At 43.8% G+C, this 16,316-nt stretch overlaps 1 protein-coding gene and 1 pseudogene across 1 annotated transcript in view; both read left to right on the top strand.

Annotated features, from left to right (window-relative positions):
- Positions 1-642: 642 nt before the first annotated feature.
- Positions 643-16,316, top strand: part of LOC124799197 (glutamate receptor ionotropic, delta-1-like) — a 178,173-nt gene continuing 162,499 nt past the window's right edge. The window contains exon 1 of the mRNA XM_047262731.1: positions 643-921. Coding sequence (XP_047118687.1) covers positions 643-921 — 279 coding nt within the window. The remainder of the gene's footprint in view (positions 922-16,316) is intronic.
- Positions 12,615-12,732, top strand: LOC124799396 (annotated as a pseudogene).

Raw genomic sequence — 16,316 nt, 5'->3', positions numbered from 1 at the left:
GCACTGATGTTAGCCAAATGCCAGTTGCCTGCTCACATTCAAGCACGAACATGCGCCTAAATTCGGCAGTACACAGACATCTGTGGGTCTGTGAGCTATTACTCCCTCAAACGCAGACTACCAATTAAGATGTGCCTTTTTTGGAACCGACAAATTTAATCTAGGTGAGCAAAAGCCACTTCTATCAGTTTGAGGAAACCAAACAAAGATCGCGTTTGGCAACATTGTGTCTAGCAGGCTGTTTGAATTTTCACGCGACTGGTTAACTTTAATGCCAATTAAATCGGGAACGGCGCAACGCATCGAATTTTTTTCGTAAAGATTATTTCTCGACACAACTTCTCATGCAACACCCCTACAAGACTTTCAGACAGCTTCTGATCACCCTGTATAATGGATCTGACCTTTGCTTTGGTCGCTGGAATCTTACACCGTACTGCCTACTCAAGTGGTTCTAAGAAAGTTTATTTGCAACAGCTAACTCTTGCCTTGCATAGAACTGTGTGTATTAATTTCCTCCCTTTAGCTTAGTCGTGACCAAAGTCTCTCTTTATTTTATGTTTCCTATCTTCACCTGCGACTGCATTTCAATCTCCGATTCACATACGTTTACTTCTTACGCTGCAGTGCGCCAAGGCCGAGATGATGAACACGTCGACGCGCTGGCTGGTGTGGAGCACTCAGGAACCGGACGAGAGGCTGCAGGTGCGGGTGGACAGTGACGTCACGTGGGCCACGTGGCGCGTGGGCGGGGGCGACGCCGTGCTGTGGGGGCTGATCCGCCTCCACCCCGGCTGGCCGCTGGCGCGCTGGCCCGTGGGGAGGTGGGCGCCCGCCGCCGGACTCCAGTACGACAACCGGAGACTCCAGTGGGTCGCCAAGAAGAACCTCCAGGGCCTGGCGCTGGGCGCCGCGCTGCCGGTACGTAACCCGACCTCGCCCAACCAAACACCTGCCTGCGGTCGAAACAGCTGTAGTCAGATTCCAAACTATCATCTACACTAAAATTGCTACATAACGAAGATGACGTGCTACAGACGAGAAATTTAACCGACAGGAAGAAGATGCTGTGATACGCAAATGATTAGCTTTTCAGAGCATTCACACAAGGTTGGCACCGGTGGCGACACCTACAACGTGCTGACACGAGGAAGGTTTCCAACCGATTTCACATACACAAACAGCAGTTGTCCAGCGTTGCCTGGTCAAACGTGGCTGTGATGCCTCGTGTAAGGAGAAGAAATGCGTACCATCACGTTTCCGACTTTGATAAAGGTCGAATTGTAGCCTATCACGATTGCGGTTTATCGTATCGCGACATTGCTGCTCGCGTTGGTCGAGATCCAATGACTGTTAGCACAATATGAAATCGGTGGGTTCAGGAGGGTAATACGCAACGCCGTGCTGTATCCCAACGGCCTCGTATCACTAGCGGTGGAGATCTACATCTACATCTACATCTACATGACTACTCTGCAATTCACATGTAGGTTGGGCTCAACAAAATATTTTCGCATTCGGAAGAGAAAATTGGTGACTGAAATTTCGTAAATAGATCTCGCCGTGACGAAAAACGTCTTTCCTGTAATGACTTCCATCCCAATTCGCGTATCATGTCTGCCACACTCTCTCCCCTATTACGTGATAATACAAAACGAGCTGCCCTTTTTTGCACCCCCTCGATGTCCTCCGTCAACCCCACCTGGTAAGGATCCCACACCGCGCATCAATATTCTAACAGAGGACGAACGAATGTAGTGTAAGCTGTCTCTTTAGTGGACTTGTTGCATCTTCTAAGTGTCCTGCCAATGAAACGCAACCTTTGGCTCGCCTTCCCCACAATATTATCTATGTGGTCTTTCCAACTGAAGTTGTTCGTAATTTTAACACCCAGGTATTTAGTTGAATTGACAGCCTTGAGAATTGTACTATTTATCGAATAATCGAATTCCAACGGATTTCTTTTGGAACTCAAGTGGATCACCTCACACTTTTCCTTGTTTAGCGTCAACTGCCACCTGCCACACCATACAGCAATCTTTTCTAAATCGCTTTGCAACTGATACTGGTCTTCAGATGACCTTACTAGACGGTAAATTACAGCATCATCTGCGAACAACCTAAGAGAACTGCTCAGATTGTCACCCAGGTCATTTGCATAGATCAGGAACAGCAGACGTCCCAGGACGCTTCCCTGGCGAACACCTGATATCACTTCAGTTTTACTCGATGATTTGCCGTCTGACAGGAAATCACGAATCCAGTCGCACAACTGAGACCCCATAGGCCCGCAGCTTGATTAGAAGTCGCTTGTGAGGAACGATGTCAAAAGCTTTCCGGAAATCTAGAAATACGGAATCAACTTGAGATCCCCTGTCGATAGCGGCCATTACTTCGTGCGAATAAAGAGCTAGCTGCGTTGCACAAGAGCGATGTTTTCTGAAACCATGCTGATTACGTATCAATAGATCGTTCCCTTCGAGGTGATTCATAATGTTTGAATACAGTATATGCTCCAAAACCCTACTGCAAACCGACGTCAATGATACAGGTCTGTAGTTCGATAGATTACTCCTACTACCCTTCTTAAACACTGGTGCGACCTGCGCAATTTTCCAGTCTGTAGGTACAGATCTATCGGTGAGCGAGCGGTTGTATATGATTGCTAAGTAGGGAGCTATTGTATCAGCGTAATCTGGAAGGAACCTAATCGGTATACAATCTGGACCTGAAGACTTGCCCGTATCAAGCGATTTGAGTTGCTTCGCAACTCCTAAGGTATCTACTTCTAAGAAACTCATCCTAGCAGCTGTTCGTGTTTCAAATTCTGGAATATTCCATTCGTCTTCCCTGGTGAAGGAATTTCGGAAAACTGTGTTCAATAACTCCGCTTTAGCGGCACAGTCGTCGGTAACAGTACCATCGGCACTGCGCAGCGAAGGTATTGACTGCGTCATGCCGCTTGTGTACTTTACATACGACCAGAATTTCTTCGGATTTTCTACCAAATTTCGAGACAATGTTTCGTTGTGGAACCTATTAAAGGCATCTCGCATTGAAGTCCGTACCAAATTTCGCGCGTCTGTAAATTTTAGCCAATCTTCGGGATTTCGCGTTCTTCTGAACTTCGCATGCTTTTTCCGTTGCCTCTGCAACAGCGTTCGGACCTGTTTTGTGTACCACGGGGGATCAGTTCCATCTCTTACCAATTTATGAGGTATGAATCTCTCAATTGCTGTTGCTACTATATCTTTGAATTTGAGCCACATCTCGTCTACTTTTGCATAGTCAGTTCGGAAGGAATGGAGATTGTCTCTTAGGAAGGCTTCTAGTGACACTTTATCCGCTTTTTTAAATAAAATTATTTTGCGTTTGTTTCTGGTGGATTTGGAAGAAACGGTATTGAGCCTAGCTACAACGACCTTGTGATCACTAATCCCTGTATCAGTCATGATGCTCTCTATCAGCTCTGGATTGTTTGTGGCTAAGAGGTCAAGTGTGTTTTCGCAACCATTTACAATTCGCGTGGGTTCGTGGATTAACTGCTCGAAATAATTTTCGGAGAAAGCATTTGGGACAATCTCGGAAGATGTTTTCTGCCTACCACCGGTTTTGAACAAGTACTTTTGCCAACATATCGAGGGAAGGTTGAAGTCCCCACCAACTATAACCGTATGAGTGGGGTATTTATTTGTTACGAGACTCAAATTTTCTCTGAACTGTTCAGCAACTATATCATCGGAGTCTGGGGGTCGGTAGAAGGAGCCAGTTATTAACTCAGATCGGCTGTTAAGTATAACCTCCACCCATACCAATTCGCACGGAGTATCTACTTCGACTTCACTACAAGATAAACCACTACTGACAGAGACAAACACTCCACCACCAATTCTGCCTAATCTATCTTTCCTGAACACCGTCTGAGACCTCGTAAAAATTTCTGCAGAACTTATTTCAGGCTTTAGCCAGCTTTCTGTACCTATAACGATTTCAGCCCCTGTGCTTTCTATTAGCGCTCAGGGACTTATCCGCATGGCTGTAACGGATCGTGCAGCCACGTCTCGATCCCTGAGTCAACAGATGGGGACGTTTGCAAGACAACAACCATCTGAACGAACAGTTCGACGACGTTTGCAGCAGCATGGACTATCAGCTCGGAGACCATGGCTGCGGTTACCCTTGACGCTGCATCACAGACAGGAGCGCCTGCGATGGTGTACTCAACGACGAACCTGGGTGCACGAATGGCAAAACGTCATTTTTTCGGATGAATCCAGGTTCTGTTTACAGCATCATGACGGTCACACCCGTGTTTGGCGACATCGCGGTGAACGCACATTGGAAGCGTGTATTCGTCACCGCCATACTGGCGTATCACCAGGCGTGATGGTATGGGGTGCCATTCGTTACACGTCTCGGTCACCTCTTGTTCGCATTGACGGCACTTTGAACAGTGGACGTTACATTTCAGATGTGTTACGACACGTGGCTCTGCCCTACATTCGATCCCTGCGAAACCCTACATTTCAGCAGAATAATGCACGACCGCATGTTGCAGGTCCTATACGGGCCTTTCTGGATACAGAAAATGTTCGACTCCTGCCCTGGCCAGCACATTCTCCAGATCTTTTAGCAAGTAAAAACGTCTGGTCAATGGTGGCCGAGCAACTGGCTCGTCGCAATACGTCAGTCACTACTCTTGATGAACTGTGGTATCGTGTTGAAGCTGCATGGGCAGCTGCACCTGTACACGCCATCCAAGCTCTGTTTGACTCAAGGCCCAGGCGTATCAAGACCGCTATTACAGCCAGAGGTGGTTGTTCTGGGTACTGATTTCTCATGATCTATGCACCCAAATTGCGTGAAAATGTAAACACATGTCAGTTCTAGTATAATATATTTGTCCAATGGACACCCGTTTATCATCTGCATTTCTTCTTGGCGTAGCAATTTAATGGCCAGTAGTGTAGTAACCTGAATGTGCGACTGCACATAGGAGCTGTTACCTGATATGGATTCTAAATGGGCAGGGATCCATTAGTATCTGGCCTGATAGACAATGGCGCGTAAGAAAAGTGAATTTGGTTGTCAGCTTCAGAGAAGATTGCATCTGCAGCAGATTCCTCGAGCCCTGTGTGTTAGTGATTCGTCTATGACGGCAAGCCTCGACACGAGAGGTTGCTTCCAGTTAAAACACATTCTACCGAAGTTATACATTGGCGGAAGTGGGAAGCGTTACAGATACTGAATCATTGAACTATCATTCCGTTCGTAATTGATGTCCATCATCAATATTAGGAATTTTTTGGCATGCCTGAGACAAATGCTGTGTCAGTTCATGAAGATTGCTGGCTGGAAGCTGGTATGAAGGTTTAGGTCTATGTATTCTACATCTACATCTACATCTATACTCCGCAAGCCACCTGACGGTGTGTGGCGGAGCGTACCTTGACTACCTCTGTCGGTTCTCCCTTCTATTCAAGTCTCGTATGGTTCATGGAAAGAAAGATTGTCGGTATGCCTCTGCGTGGGCTCTAATCTCTCTGATTTTATCCTCATGGTCTCTTCGCGAGATATACGTAGGAGAGAGCAATATACTACTACTTGACTCCACGGTGAAGGTATGTTCTCGAAACTTCAACAAAAGCCCGTACCGAGCTACTGAGCGTCTCTCTTGTAGTCTTCCACTGGAGTCTATCTACCATATCCGTAACGCTTTCGCGATTACTAAATGATCCTCTAGCGAAGCGCGCAGCTCTCTGTTGGATCTTCTCTAACGGATCCCACACCGGTGAGCAGTATTCAAGCAGTGGGCGAACAAGTGTACTGTAACCTACTTCCTTTGTTTTCGGACTGCATCTCCTTAGGATTCTTCCAATGAATCTCAGTCTGGCATCTGCTTTACCGACGATATCCCACACATGCTCTGTGCTTGACAAATCAGAGGACTGGGCAAGTCAATCAAGTATCTGCACATTCATCAAGGCGTTTTTGGTGCGAACTCCAGTGTGGGATATTCCTTTATCCTGCTGGAAAATGCCATTTGGTTCCCTGATCATGAAGGATATCACAACAGAGCTTACGATTGTTGTCTCATATTGCCTCTCTTCAGTGATTACCAAATCGACCCTGTTGTCAAATCCAGTAGTTCCCACAGACGATCGTCTGTGGACTCGTTGGTGTCGATATTACCGTCACAGACAGAAGCGAAACTCATCGCTGAACACCACAGAATGACACTCAACCTCCCAGTTGCCTCATGCTCTACGCCATGCAAGTCCTTGTTATCTCTGACACGGTGTCAGCCGTAAGCGACACATGACAACTCGACATCTCAACCCACTAATATGTTCCCGAAGGTTCGTGGTGAAACTATGCCTGCAACCTCTGCCCAGATTTTCGCTGATGTCACCCGTCTGTTCGTCGCAACCAGTCTAACAATACTACGATCTTCTTGTGCAGTAGACCGTCTGGAACGACCAGTGCCCTTCTTGCCACACTGTTACCCTAACTCCGTCTTATCACCGCTTATTCCGCGATCATTGAACCAGAGCGGAACTCTGTGTGATATGTCGCTATAACGGTCGCATGTCCTTCGTGCCAATGATTAGACTTTCTAAAAGCAGCGCGCGCACCTCCTGTATTGTTGTCTCCTTCTGAAAACTTCCAGCAATGTTAGATGCTAACAGCGGGCACTCACACCATTGTTAGTCTGTAAAAAAGCCATTTTTCTCTACTGAAAATTAGCTTGAATAAGGATGAAATTTTAATCAACATACACCGCAGGAATGGAAATACAGAAATGTCAGTTTGGTGTGCTCGTTCAGGGCATTCAAGATAACACTTTCCATTTCCATCAACGAATTAATCCTACTACGGCTGAGCAATAGGGACGTTCTTCTACATAACTGATTGACCGTTCGTTCTGTATAACAGGTGTTAAACATACAGGTGTCAAAACTTTTAAAATATAAGACTGAATAACAATACAGATAGTCCGCAATAGCTGTATTTATTGAAGATGGTTAGAGACCACTACAACGGGTTTTGCAACTTTTAAGTTGCGTCTTCTAGTGTATACTTGTACAGACATATGGTTACTTACAACCCTATGTTATATGTTATAGGGAGCTATTACAGAATGCCGCAAAGTAACACTTGGTGTGGCTAGGCAACGTTATCAGCCATCTTTAGTTGGTAAAAACCATCATCAATGATGAATGTCCAGTCTATAAAAGCGAAGGAATGGAATGAGGAATCACAAACTGATTCTTGACGAAAAAACAGTAAACCAGTTACTAAAATAAAAACGTGGAGCAGCTGACAGAAAACGGGACTGACCTGTATTAAAGTCGCCATGAAGTGTCATCTCTTGACCGATTAAAATATGCTTCAGTGGGCCTATGTCATTCAGTTTTATATTTTACAAGTTTTAACTCCTGTATGTAAATATCTGCTATACTGTATGAATGGTCAATCGATTATGTATAATTACTTAAGCTGTTGCTGCTCTAGTTTCAAAATTGTCTTGAACGTTCTTTGTTTGAATCAGATTGCTACATTCAATTGCATGGATGGAGACAAACTTACTTGTGTGAGTCAAATACTAAAAAGTCATTGTTGTGAATTTCTGCTTTTATTATCGAGTTAGCTGAATTAATCATCAAGACTGAACATTAATTACAAATAACTATACTGGTTGCCATTGTATGCATAGGAGGTATTCGACACTGAACGTACGGCGTCTACTCGACTCCTGTGCGGATGGGTCGCGAATTAAAGCAAATACTAAATCATAATATGCCCGAAATATAGGCGGATTCACTTCGCGAGTGTACTCATCAAGGAGTCCTGAACGACTGTTAAAATTATTGACTACCACGGGCAACTCTAGCGCGGCAGTACTGAACATTGCCAACTCACAAACCCGTTATGTTTTTTCCAGATGAACTGATGTTAATTGATAAATTATGGTAACCGCATGACGAAAATGTCGTCACAAGGGAAGATACACAATGCATACAGAAGGTTGTCGTCAACCTCTGCCAGACTCAAAGGTTATAGAGATTTTACCACGGAGTTAGGTGCTAATCTCAAAGAGAGCGTTATCCAGAAATAGTTTCAAAATGAATATACTACATAAATGTCTGTTTCCTTTCTTCTGAACTCATGGCTACGAAAACATGTTTCCATTTTAAGCAGACGTATTCCGTCGTTAGTTATGTTCTTCATCAACACCAGATTAGTTTTTCCTTGGTTTCCCTTCCTAGTCAATGGTGAACAATCCTCTTCCCAAATTTAATTCAGCTCAAAAGAGCTATCTTAACAGGAAAGTAGTCTATATTATGAAAATTACTTTATCAAAACAATTTTAAGACATCACCAGTATTAACGAGGTCTGCGCGTCTAGACCTTTCTCATATGTTTTCCCTTCCAGTCTTCGAGAAGATACTATTGTGACTATTTTTTATGAAAGTTTTCGTTAGGTGTTTACATTCTTAACAAAGTCTTATGAATCTTCCTCAATTACACAAATTTCATTCAGGATGGTATATACAGTAGTTCTTGTCCACCCTTTAGCCTAGTGCCACTAACAGTTCTGGTACTTCATTAACACTGGCCCATTTTTTGGGTCTTGCTTCATGCAAAATTTTTTGATAGTCAGGATAGTAAATGGGTAATATCACATGGTTACTAGCGAGAGGCTTTCGCCAAGCTTTACCTGAAATATCAAAAGAACATACGTTGTGTCTCAACAGATATCCTCTGTGATGCTCAATTATTGTCCTCAAACTTATACAAATGTGAGAGCGCATGTGAGAGGTGGTACGCCAGCCGGTAATTTTCACATCTTTTGTGCATCTGAGAAGCAATGACTAACCAGAAGCAGACGACGTCAAAATCTTCGTTGCTGGGGACGCTGGATTCCTAATCTGCAGGAGGGCAGTCAGACACTCATGGAAATTTAACTTTTACCTCTTTTCTCCCAGTCGTCGCTTTCTTTTTGCAGAAAATATCTGATCGAGCTCTGCTCTCAGCTGGTTCTAAAACTTATGGACTAGAGAAGTTCATCCGTCGTATTCGAAATTAATAAATAAAAACTGCTCTACAATCAACTTGTTTATTTGAAAGCGTTTTTACAATACTAGCTTTCGCCTAGCCCTAGAACATACACAGGTGCACCTGTCTACTGGAACTACCAGAAAACCAGAGAGCGATAGATAGGTAGGAATATATTTTTTAAATAGCTAAGGCGATATTCTTACATGTCGATGCAAAATATTACTGTAGCAGCTGAAGGCTGCTTCATTGATTTCTTAGTTCATTACACGCGGAATGAAAGTTATTATTTGTAGAAAACAGCCGCCTGTGGATGTTACAACGGTCTCTAAATGAGTTGTGCGCTGTAGTGACGGCACTTTGAACAGTGGACGTTACATTTCAGATGTGTTACGACCCGTGGCTCTACCCTTCATTCGATCCCTGCGAAACCCTACATTTCAGCAGGACAATGCACGACTGCATGTTGCAGGTCCTGTACGGGCCTTTCTGGATACAGAAAATGTTCGACCGCTGCCCTGGCCAGCACATTCTCCAGATCTCTCGCCAATTGAAAACGTCTGGTCAATGGTGGCCGAGCAACTGGCTCGTCACAATGCGCCAGTAACTACTCTCGATGAACTGTGGTATCGTGTTGAAGCTGCATGGGCAGCTGCACCTGTACACGCCATCCAAGCTCTGTTTGACTCAATGCCCAGGCGTATCAAGGCTGTTATTACGGCCAGAGGTGGTTGTTCTGGGTACTGATTTCTCAGGATCTTTGCACCCAAATTGCGTGTCACCTCTCCTGTGACACCACTGTGGTGCCATTTTCGAACAGGAAGACGCTTGTACACACATGGCCGATCGTGTCTCTATGAAATGTCTGCGTGATGTTGGAGTTGGCCAGCAAGATCTCCAGATCTGTCCCAATAGAACATGTGCGTGTCAGCTGGGGCATCTACTCCGCCCCAGTGTCACTATTCAGGATATCAAGTATGCACAGTTGTGGGCCAGCTTGCCTTGGGAGAAGATGCAGCGGCTTATCCCACCCGAATTGGTACACGCACCACGCCATAGGGTGTGCTACGTCATACTGACAAGTGGGCTCACACTTCCAATATGTTTGTAAATCTGAATCAGTTTTGTAATTACTGCAATAACATCACACACGCTCCCAACCCGTGGAGTTTCATTTCGTTTCCTCCCCTCCATCGGTGTACTTCACTTTTTTTTCTCAGGCACTTTATAAAAGAAAAAAACTGTCTGACATAACAACGCGCAACCTTAAGCCAATGCTCCGAGTAAGATGAAATTTGGAAATTTTGACATTCAGCCCCGCTGCTCATATTCCCTTGTCGAACCGAAATCCAGCGTAAACCAATGGTTCCAGAAGCTTGAAATTTGGTAAGAATGTCCCTTATGTGACTTAGACGCCCGCTGAGAAAAGATTTTTCTAAATACACCCACTCAATGCCATAAACAGGGGTTCAAAATTCTGTTCGCGTATAAATACCCATTCTAAGCGATTTGTCATAGAAACTTGAATCAATCTGTCAAACATTAGTTACATAACGTAAGCATTGACTAACAAAAGATTTTTCAAAATTCAACCCCAAGGGAATAATATGGGTACGAAATACGTATTTAAAATTGCATTCCACACCTAGCATCCCAAGGAACTAAATAAGAATGCGGGTGCACTGTTGACCCTTAGAAGAAAATAATTACACAGCACGAAAGTAAACAAGAGGTAGTAACGGAAGAAGAAAGTCAGTTGTTCACGAAGGGATACTGTAAAAAGCTGGGCGTACAAAGTGAGACTTATGTATACTAATAATGTACTAAAGTACAGTGTGTTTAAAAAATGACCGGTATATTTGAAACGGCAATAAAAACTAAACGAGCAGCGATAGAAATACACCGTTTGTTGCAATATGCTTGGGACAACAGTACATTTTCAGGCAGACAAACTTTCGAAATTACAGTAGTTACAATTTTCAACACCAGATGGCGCTGCGGTCTGGGAAACACTATAGTACGATATTTTCCACATATCCACCATGCGTAGCAATAATATGGCGTAGTCTCTGAATGAAATTACCCGAAACCTTTGACAACGTGTCTGGCGGAATGGCTTCACATGCAGATGAGATGTACTGCTTCAGCTGTTCAATTGTTTCTGGATTCTGGCGGTACACCAAGTGTCCCCACAGAAAGAAGTCACAGGGGTTCATGTCTGGCGAATAGGGAGGCCAATCCACGGCGCCTCCTGTATGTTTCGGATAGCCCAAAGCAATCACACGATCATCGAAATATTCATTCAGGAAATTAAAGACGTCGGCCGTGCGATGTGGCCGGGCACCATCTTGCATAAACCACGAGGTGTTCGCAGTGTCGTCTAAGGCAGTTTGTGCCGCCACAAATTCACGAAGAATGTCCAGATAGCGTGATGCAGTAATCGTTTCGGATCTGAAAAATGGGCCAATGATTCCTTTGGAAGAAATGGCGGCCCAGACCAGTACTTTTTGAGGATGCAGGGACGATGGGACTGCAACATGGGGCTTTTCGGTTCCCCATATGCGCCAGTTCTGTTTATTGACGAAGCCGTCCAGGTAAAAATAAGCTTCGTCAGTAAACCAAATGCTGCCCACATGCATATCGCCGTCATCAATCCTGCGCACTATATCGTTAGCGAATGTCTCTCGTGCAGCAATGGTAGCGGCGCTGAGGGGTTGCCGCATTTGAATTTTGTATGGATAGAGGTGTAAACTCTGGCGCATGAGACGATACGTGGACGTTGGCGTCATTTGGACCGCAGCTGCAACACGGCGAACGGAAACCCGAGGCCGCTGTTGGATCACCTGCTGCACTAGCTGCGCGTTGCCCTCTGTGGTTGCCGTACGCGGTCGCCCTACCTTTCCAGCACGTTCATCCGTCACGTTCCCAGTCTGTTGAAATTTTTCAAACAGATCCTTTATTGTATCGCTTTTCGGTCCTTTGGTTACATTAAACCTCCGTTGAAAACTTCGTCTTGTTGCAACAACACTGTGTTCTAGGCGGTGGAATTCCAACACCAGAAAAATCCTCTGTTCTAAGGAATAAACCATGTTGACCACAGCACACTTGCACGTTGTGAGCAGCACACGCTTACAGCAGAAAGACGACGTACAGAATGGCGCACCCACGGACTGCGTTGTCTTCTATATCTTTCACATCACTTGCAGCGCCATCTGTTGTTGAAAATTGTAACTACTGTAATTTCGAAAGTTTGTCCGCCTGAAAATGTACTGTTGTCCCAAGCATATTGCAACAAACGGTGTATTTCTCTCGCTGCTCGTTTAGTTTTTATTGCCGTTTCAAATATACCAGTCATTTTTGAAACACCCTGTATATGATCTTATGTCTTTGTTTTTTCCAGTTTGCAACCGCATCTTCTACTGAATTTCCTTATTTGTAGTCAGTATAGTTTAGCCGGTCAGACACAGAGACAGTAGTAGGAAATGTATAGGGTTTAACTGCTAAGGTGTTCGATAAACGGCTGTCCGAATTTATGTATACTAATTACGTACTAAGCCAACGGCCTTGCCGCAGTGGTAACACCGGTTCCCGTCAGATCACCGAAGTTAAGCGCTGTCGGGCTGGGCTAGCACTTGGATGGGTGACCATCCGGTCTGCCGGGCGCTGTTGGCAAGCGGGGTGCACTCACCCCTTGTGAGGCAAACTGAAGAGCTGCTTAATTGAGAAGTAGCGGCTCCGGTCTCGGAAACTGACTTACGGCTGGGAGAGCTGTGTGCTGACCATATGCCCCTCCACATCCGCATCCAGTGATGCCTATGGGCTGAGGATGGCTTGGCTGCCGGTCAGTAGCGTTGGGCCTTCATGGCCAGTTCGGGAGGAGCTGTTTTGGTTTTACAGTGTACTAAAGTTTGTGACCTTATGTATTTGTTTTGGTTTGTCCAGTTTGCAACAGCATCTTCTACTGAATTTTGTTATTCGTAGTCAGTATATTTTGGCCGTCAGATACAGAGACAGTAGTAGGAAATGTATAGGGTTTAACTGACAAGGTGTTCGATAAACGGCTGTCCGAATTTCTCTAAATTTTACACTTGCGCTTCGTGTATGACTCTACAGAATATTTACTCCATTTACTGCTGTCTATTCAAGATTCACCATCCAATAAGACTCCATCAGCAGTTCCCATAAAATCACTCCCGCCGTCGATCACACCGCCAGCGACTGACGACACGTGCCGCGAAAGTCTTCGACATCACCCTAGCTCAGAATTAACTTCTAGTTTCCACCAGTTCTGCCCGAGGTTTGCCGTTGGGCAAATGTCGCAACTGCAAATCCCTTACAAAGTATTTCTAATTGGAACTCCTGCCCCACTACGGCGGCGCGGTTCTTTCCGTCCCTTTACGACGGACCTGCACCTACCTGTGAACATTGTCTCAGCAGATCATCAGTAGGAAAGCCGAGTGAAACCTACTGTACTTCGACGTAAACCAGGCTGCAATTTAAGTCACTAATCTACGTTTCGGGAGAAAGTTTTCACACAAATGAAAGATTGGAAATTTTGTCCTCAATTAATATATTCTGAAACTTAGGTGAACAAGTGTCACTGCCAAGCCCGTGCTAATCTTAACACAGTCACTCACAATCCCTTTCACTCACGTTAGCAAGTTTATGGTGTTGCATTTCCCGAAAACGTAATAGCTACAAAAATACTGATTGTTTTTGATTGAGAATGCTCGCCAAATATTAAGCCTGTCGGTACCAAATGCAGTCACAGTTTGTAGCCACCGACCTGCTCAATACGCCACGTGGAATGTATGTCTTTTCTCGTCACAAAAATTCACTTAAAAATTCCGAAATTTCTACACGCCCATCGGAATAATTATGCCGTCACTTTACCACACTTTTGATGTATGAAACACTGCTAGATCCGGCAACTTATCGTTTCCCTCGGAACTACTACTACACACGTCCGAACTGTTTCATGGCTAGGCTCCCACTCTTCTCTAGAACACTCTTAAGTCTTCTCTACCAGCAGAGAAAGGCGCGCGAAGAATATTGCTTTACCATTGGTCAGTTTACTCAACAGCCAATAGCACAACAACATTCTCCCGCGTCAATCCGCGCTTTTCACCAGTAACCAATTGCAAAATAGTAAACCTGACGACTGCACTTTTTACCGAGGCAATTATCTAATATGCTTAAGTTTTGCTTATGCATAAAGTTATTTACTATTGTTATTTATACCTGAATTAACTTTCCCTATACCATAAACATACTTTACAAATCTATTCTACAAAAATTCCCTTTGTCCATATCCATACTTCTTCGAAATGTTCCCACACTAAATCCTACTACATAACTCGTTAAACCATTATCTTCATATTAACCTTAAACCACACTCACGCATCATTCATACAGCTAAAACACATTTATAACATTTTACCTATACAAAAAGATATAATAACGTATTACGAAAGTACTAGAACAGTTTATGAAAAACATTCTATCACTTTAGTGCCTCTAGTGGGCACAATCGAAACTAAATCACAGTCCCCTATCCAATACTGTCCTCTATCGGCTGATAGATAAACTACGTGCGCGTCCAGTCTCGCGTCACCATCTGTCACTATCCAGCTCTGAGACACATCTCCCACTTAACCGCCTCCAAGGCAGGATCGGTATACGGCGCTACGCCTCACCACAACCACCTCGCCTAGCATGTTGTTAAGAAAAGCCTAATTCTAAGAGAGGCAGAACTTCATGCTTTACCTGTACAGATGGTGAATGAACAGTAGAAAAAAGATCTCGTAAGAAAGCAACGGCAAGAAGTAACAAATAATTTGAACAGGCAATGTAATTACTGTCCAAGGGGGAAATTTTTTATTTTGCTAGGGAAAATCATTGGAAATGTTTTGTTTCATCAGCAATAAAGTTTAGCTGAGAAACGAAGGGCGTTCTGTCGTTCCACTAAAAACAGCTGCTAAACGGCACTCTTTTCATGAATTAAATGTTGACATCCTCGTTTTAGAACCAGTCAAGCAGTATGAATGTAGCATCACTGTTTCATACTCTGACTTCTGGAAGAAGTCATGGTTAGGCTTGCTCGGTGACCATTGAGAGCTTGGAACATCACTTAAATTAGAAATGCAGACTTGTTCTGAAATCTATGAGAATACAATAGCATCACTGAAGACTGCTGTATTACATGGAGTTGATTTTGTTGTATCTGCTGGGCAGTTAACAAAAGACAGTGTTCAAGTAACCTATCGTGACTTCCATATCTGTCTAGCTATGAAAAAAGAGCAGCATTTCGAACAACACGATATACTTTAGGAACCTTAAAGCTCTCACATTGGAACAGGTCCATATGCTATAAGTGTATCGTCGTGAAGAAGGAAAAAACAGAAATCCTAAGTTTCTTACGGTGATTTGAAGGAACGTCAGCCTTTTTCAGCTCTTCAAGAAGTACTACAAATAATTGAGCCAAATGTGGGAGTCATTGTTGAAATTCAGTGGACAGTGTAAATTATGGATAGGACTTACGAGTTTGTTGATCCATTTAATCACAGCATCGTGAAGAATTTCAGGAATGAGAACTTAAACATAGTGGCTTCAAAAGGTACTACAAAGAAGATCACGTCACAGAATAATCTTCAACTCAGCTCATTGACTTTAACTGTAAGTTAAATCACATTACAGATCAGATGCTGAATAATACAGGTACTGACGAAATAAAACTAAGAGGCTTTACCTAACGTTTCCAATCATTGTTCCTAGTTAAATAAATATTTTTTCCTCTCGCGCACTAAGTACATGGTCTAATCAAATTCTTTAACTTTCCTTGCGTGGCCCGGGCGTACAGACAGTTTGCATGTATAATTAGGTGGTTTATCGGTTTTGTAAAGTAGGAATGGAGGATACTGCATCTTGGAGGTGCCACCTAATTTTACCACAAGTGACATTTTTCTCTGACTATTAGACTGTCCTTCATAAGTACTAAAGTATAGTATTAACTTCATTTGTATTATTTCTTTTGGGTAGATACAAAGCACGAAGTGCGTTTCTGGACAGATTTGTTTTGAACAAATGTGTTTCAGTTCTAATATGAATGATGTACAATCTTAAAAGTTTGAACTTCGTGATAAGAAATGGAACCATAGCAAATATAAAACGTACAGCACAGGAAGGCCGCCATGACAGCCAATATTTCGTTCCTTCTCTGGAGTAACCTGAAACAGGTGCATCCCTGGCACACATTT

The sequence above is a fragment of the Schistocerca piceifrons genome, chromosome 5 (genome assembly GCF_021461385.2).
Source record: "Schistocerca piceifrons isolate TAMUIC-IGC-003096 chromosome 5, iqSchPice1.1, whole genome shotgun sequence".
Taxonomy (NCBI): Eukaryota; Metazoa; Arthropoda; class Insecta; order Orthoptera; family Acrididae; genus Schistocerca; species Schistocerca piceifrons.
Note: the sequence above shows the minus strand (reverse complement) of the source record. Positions and strands in the feature narration are given on the sequence as shown.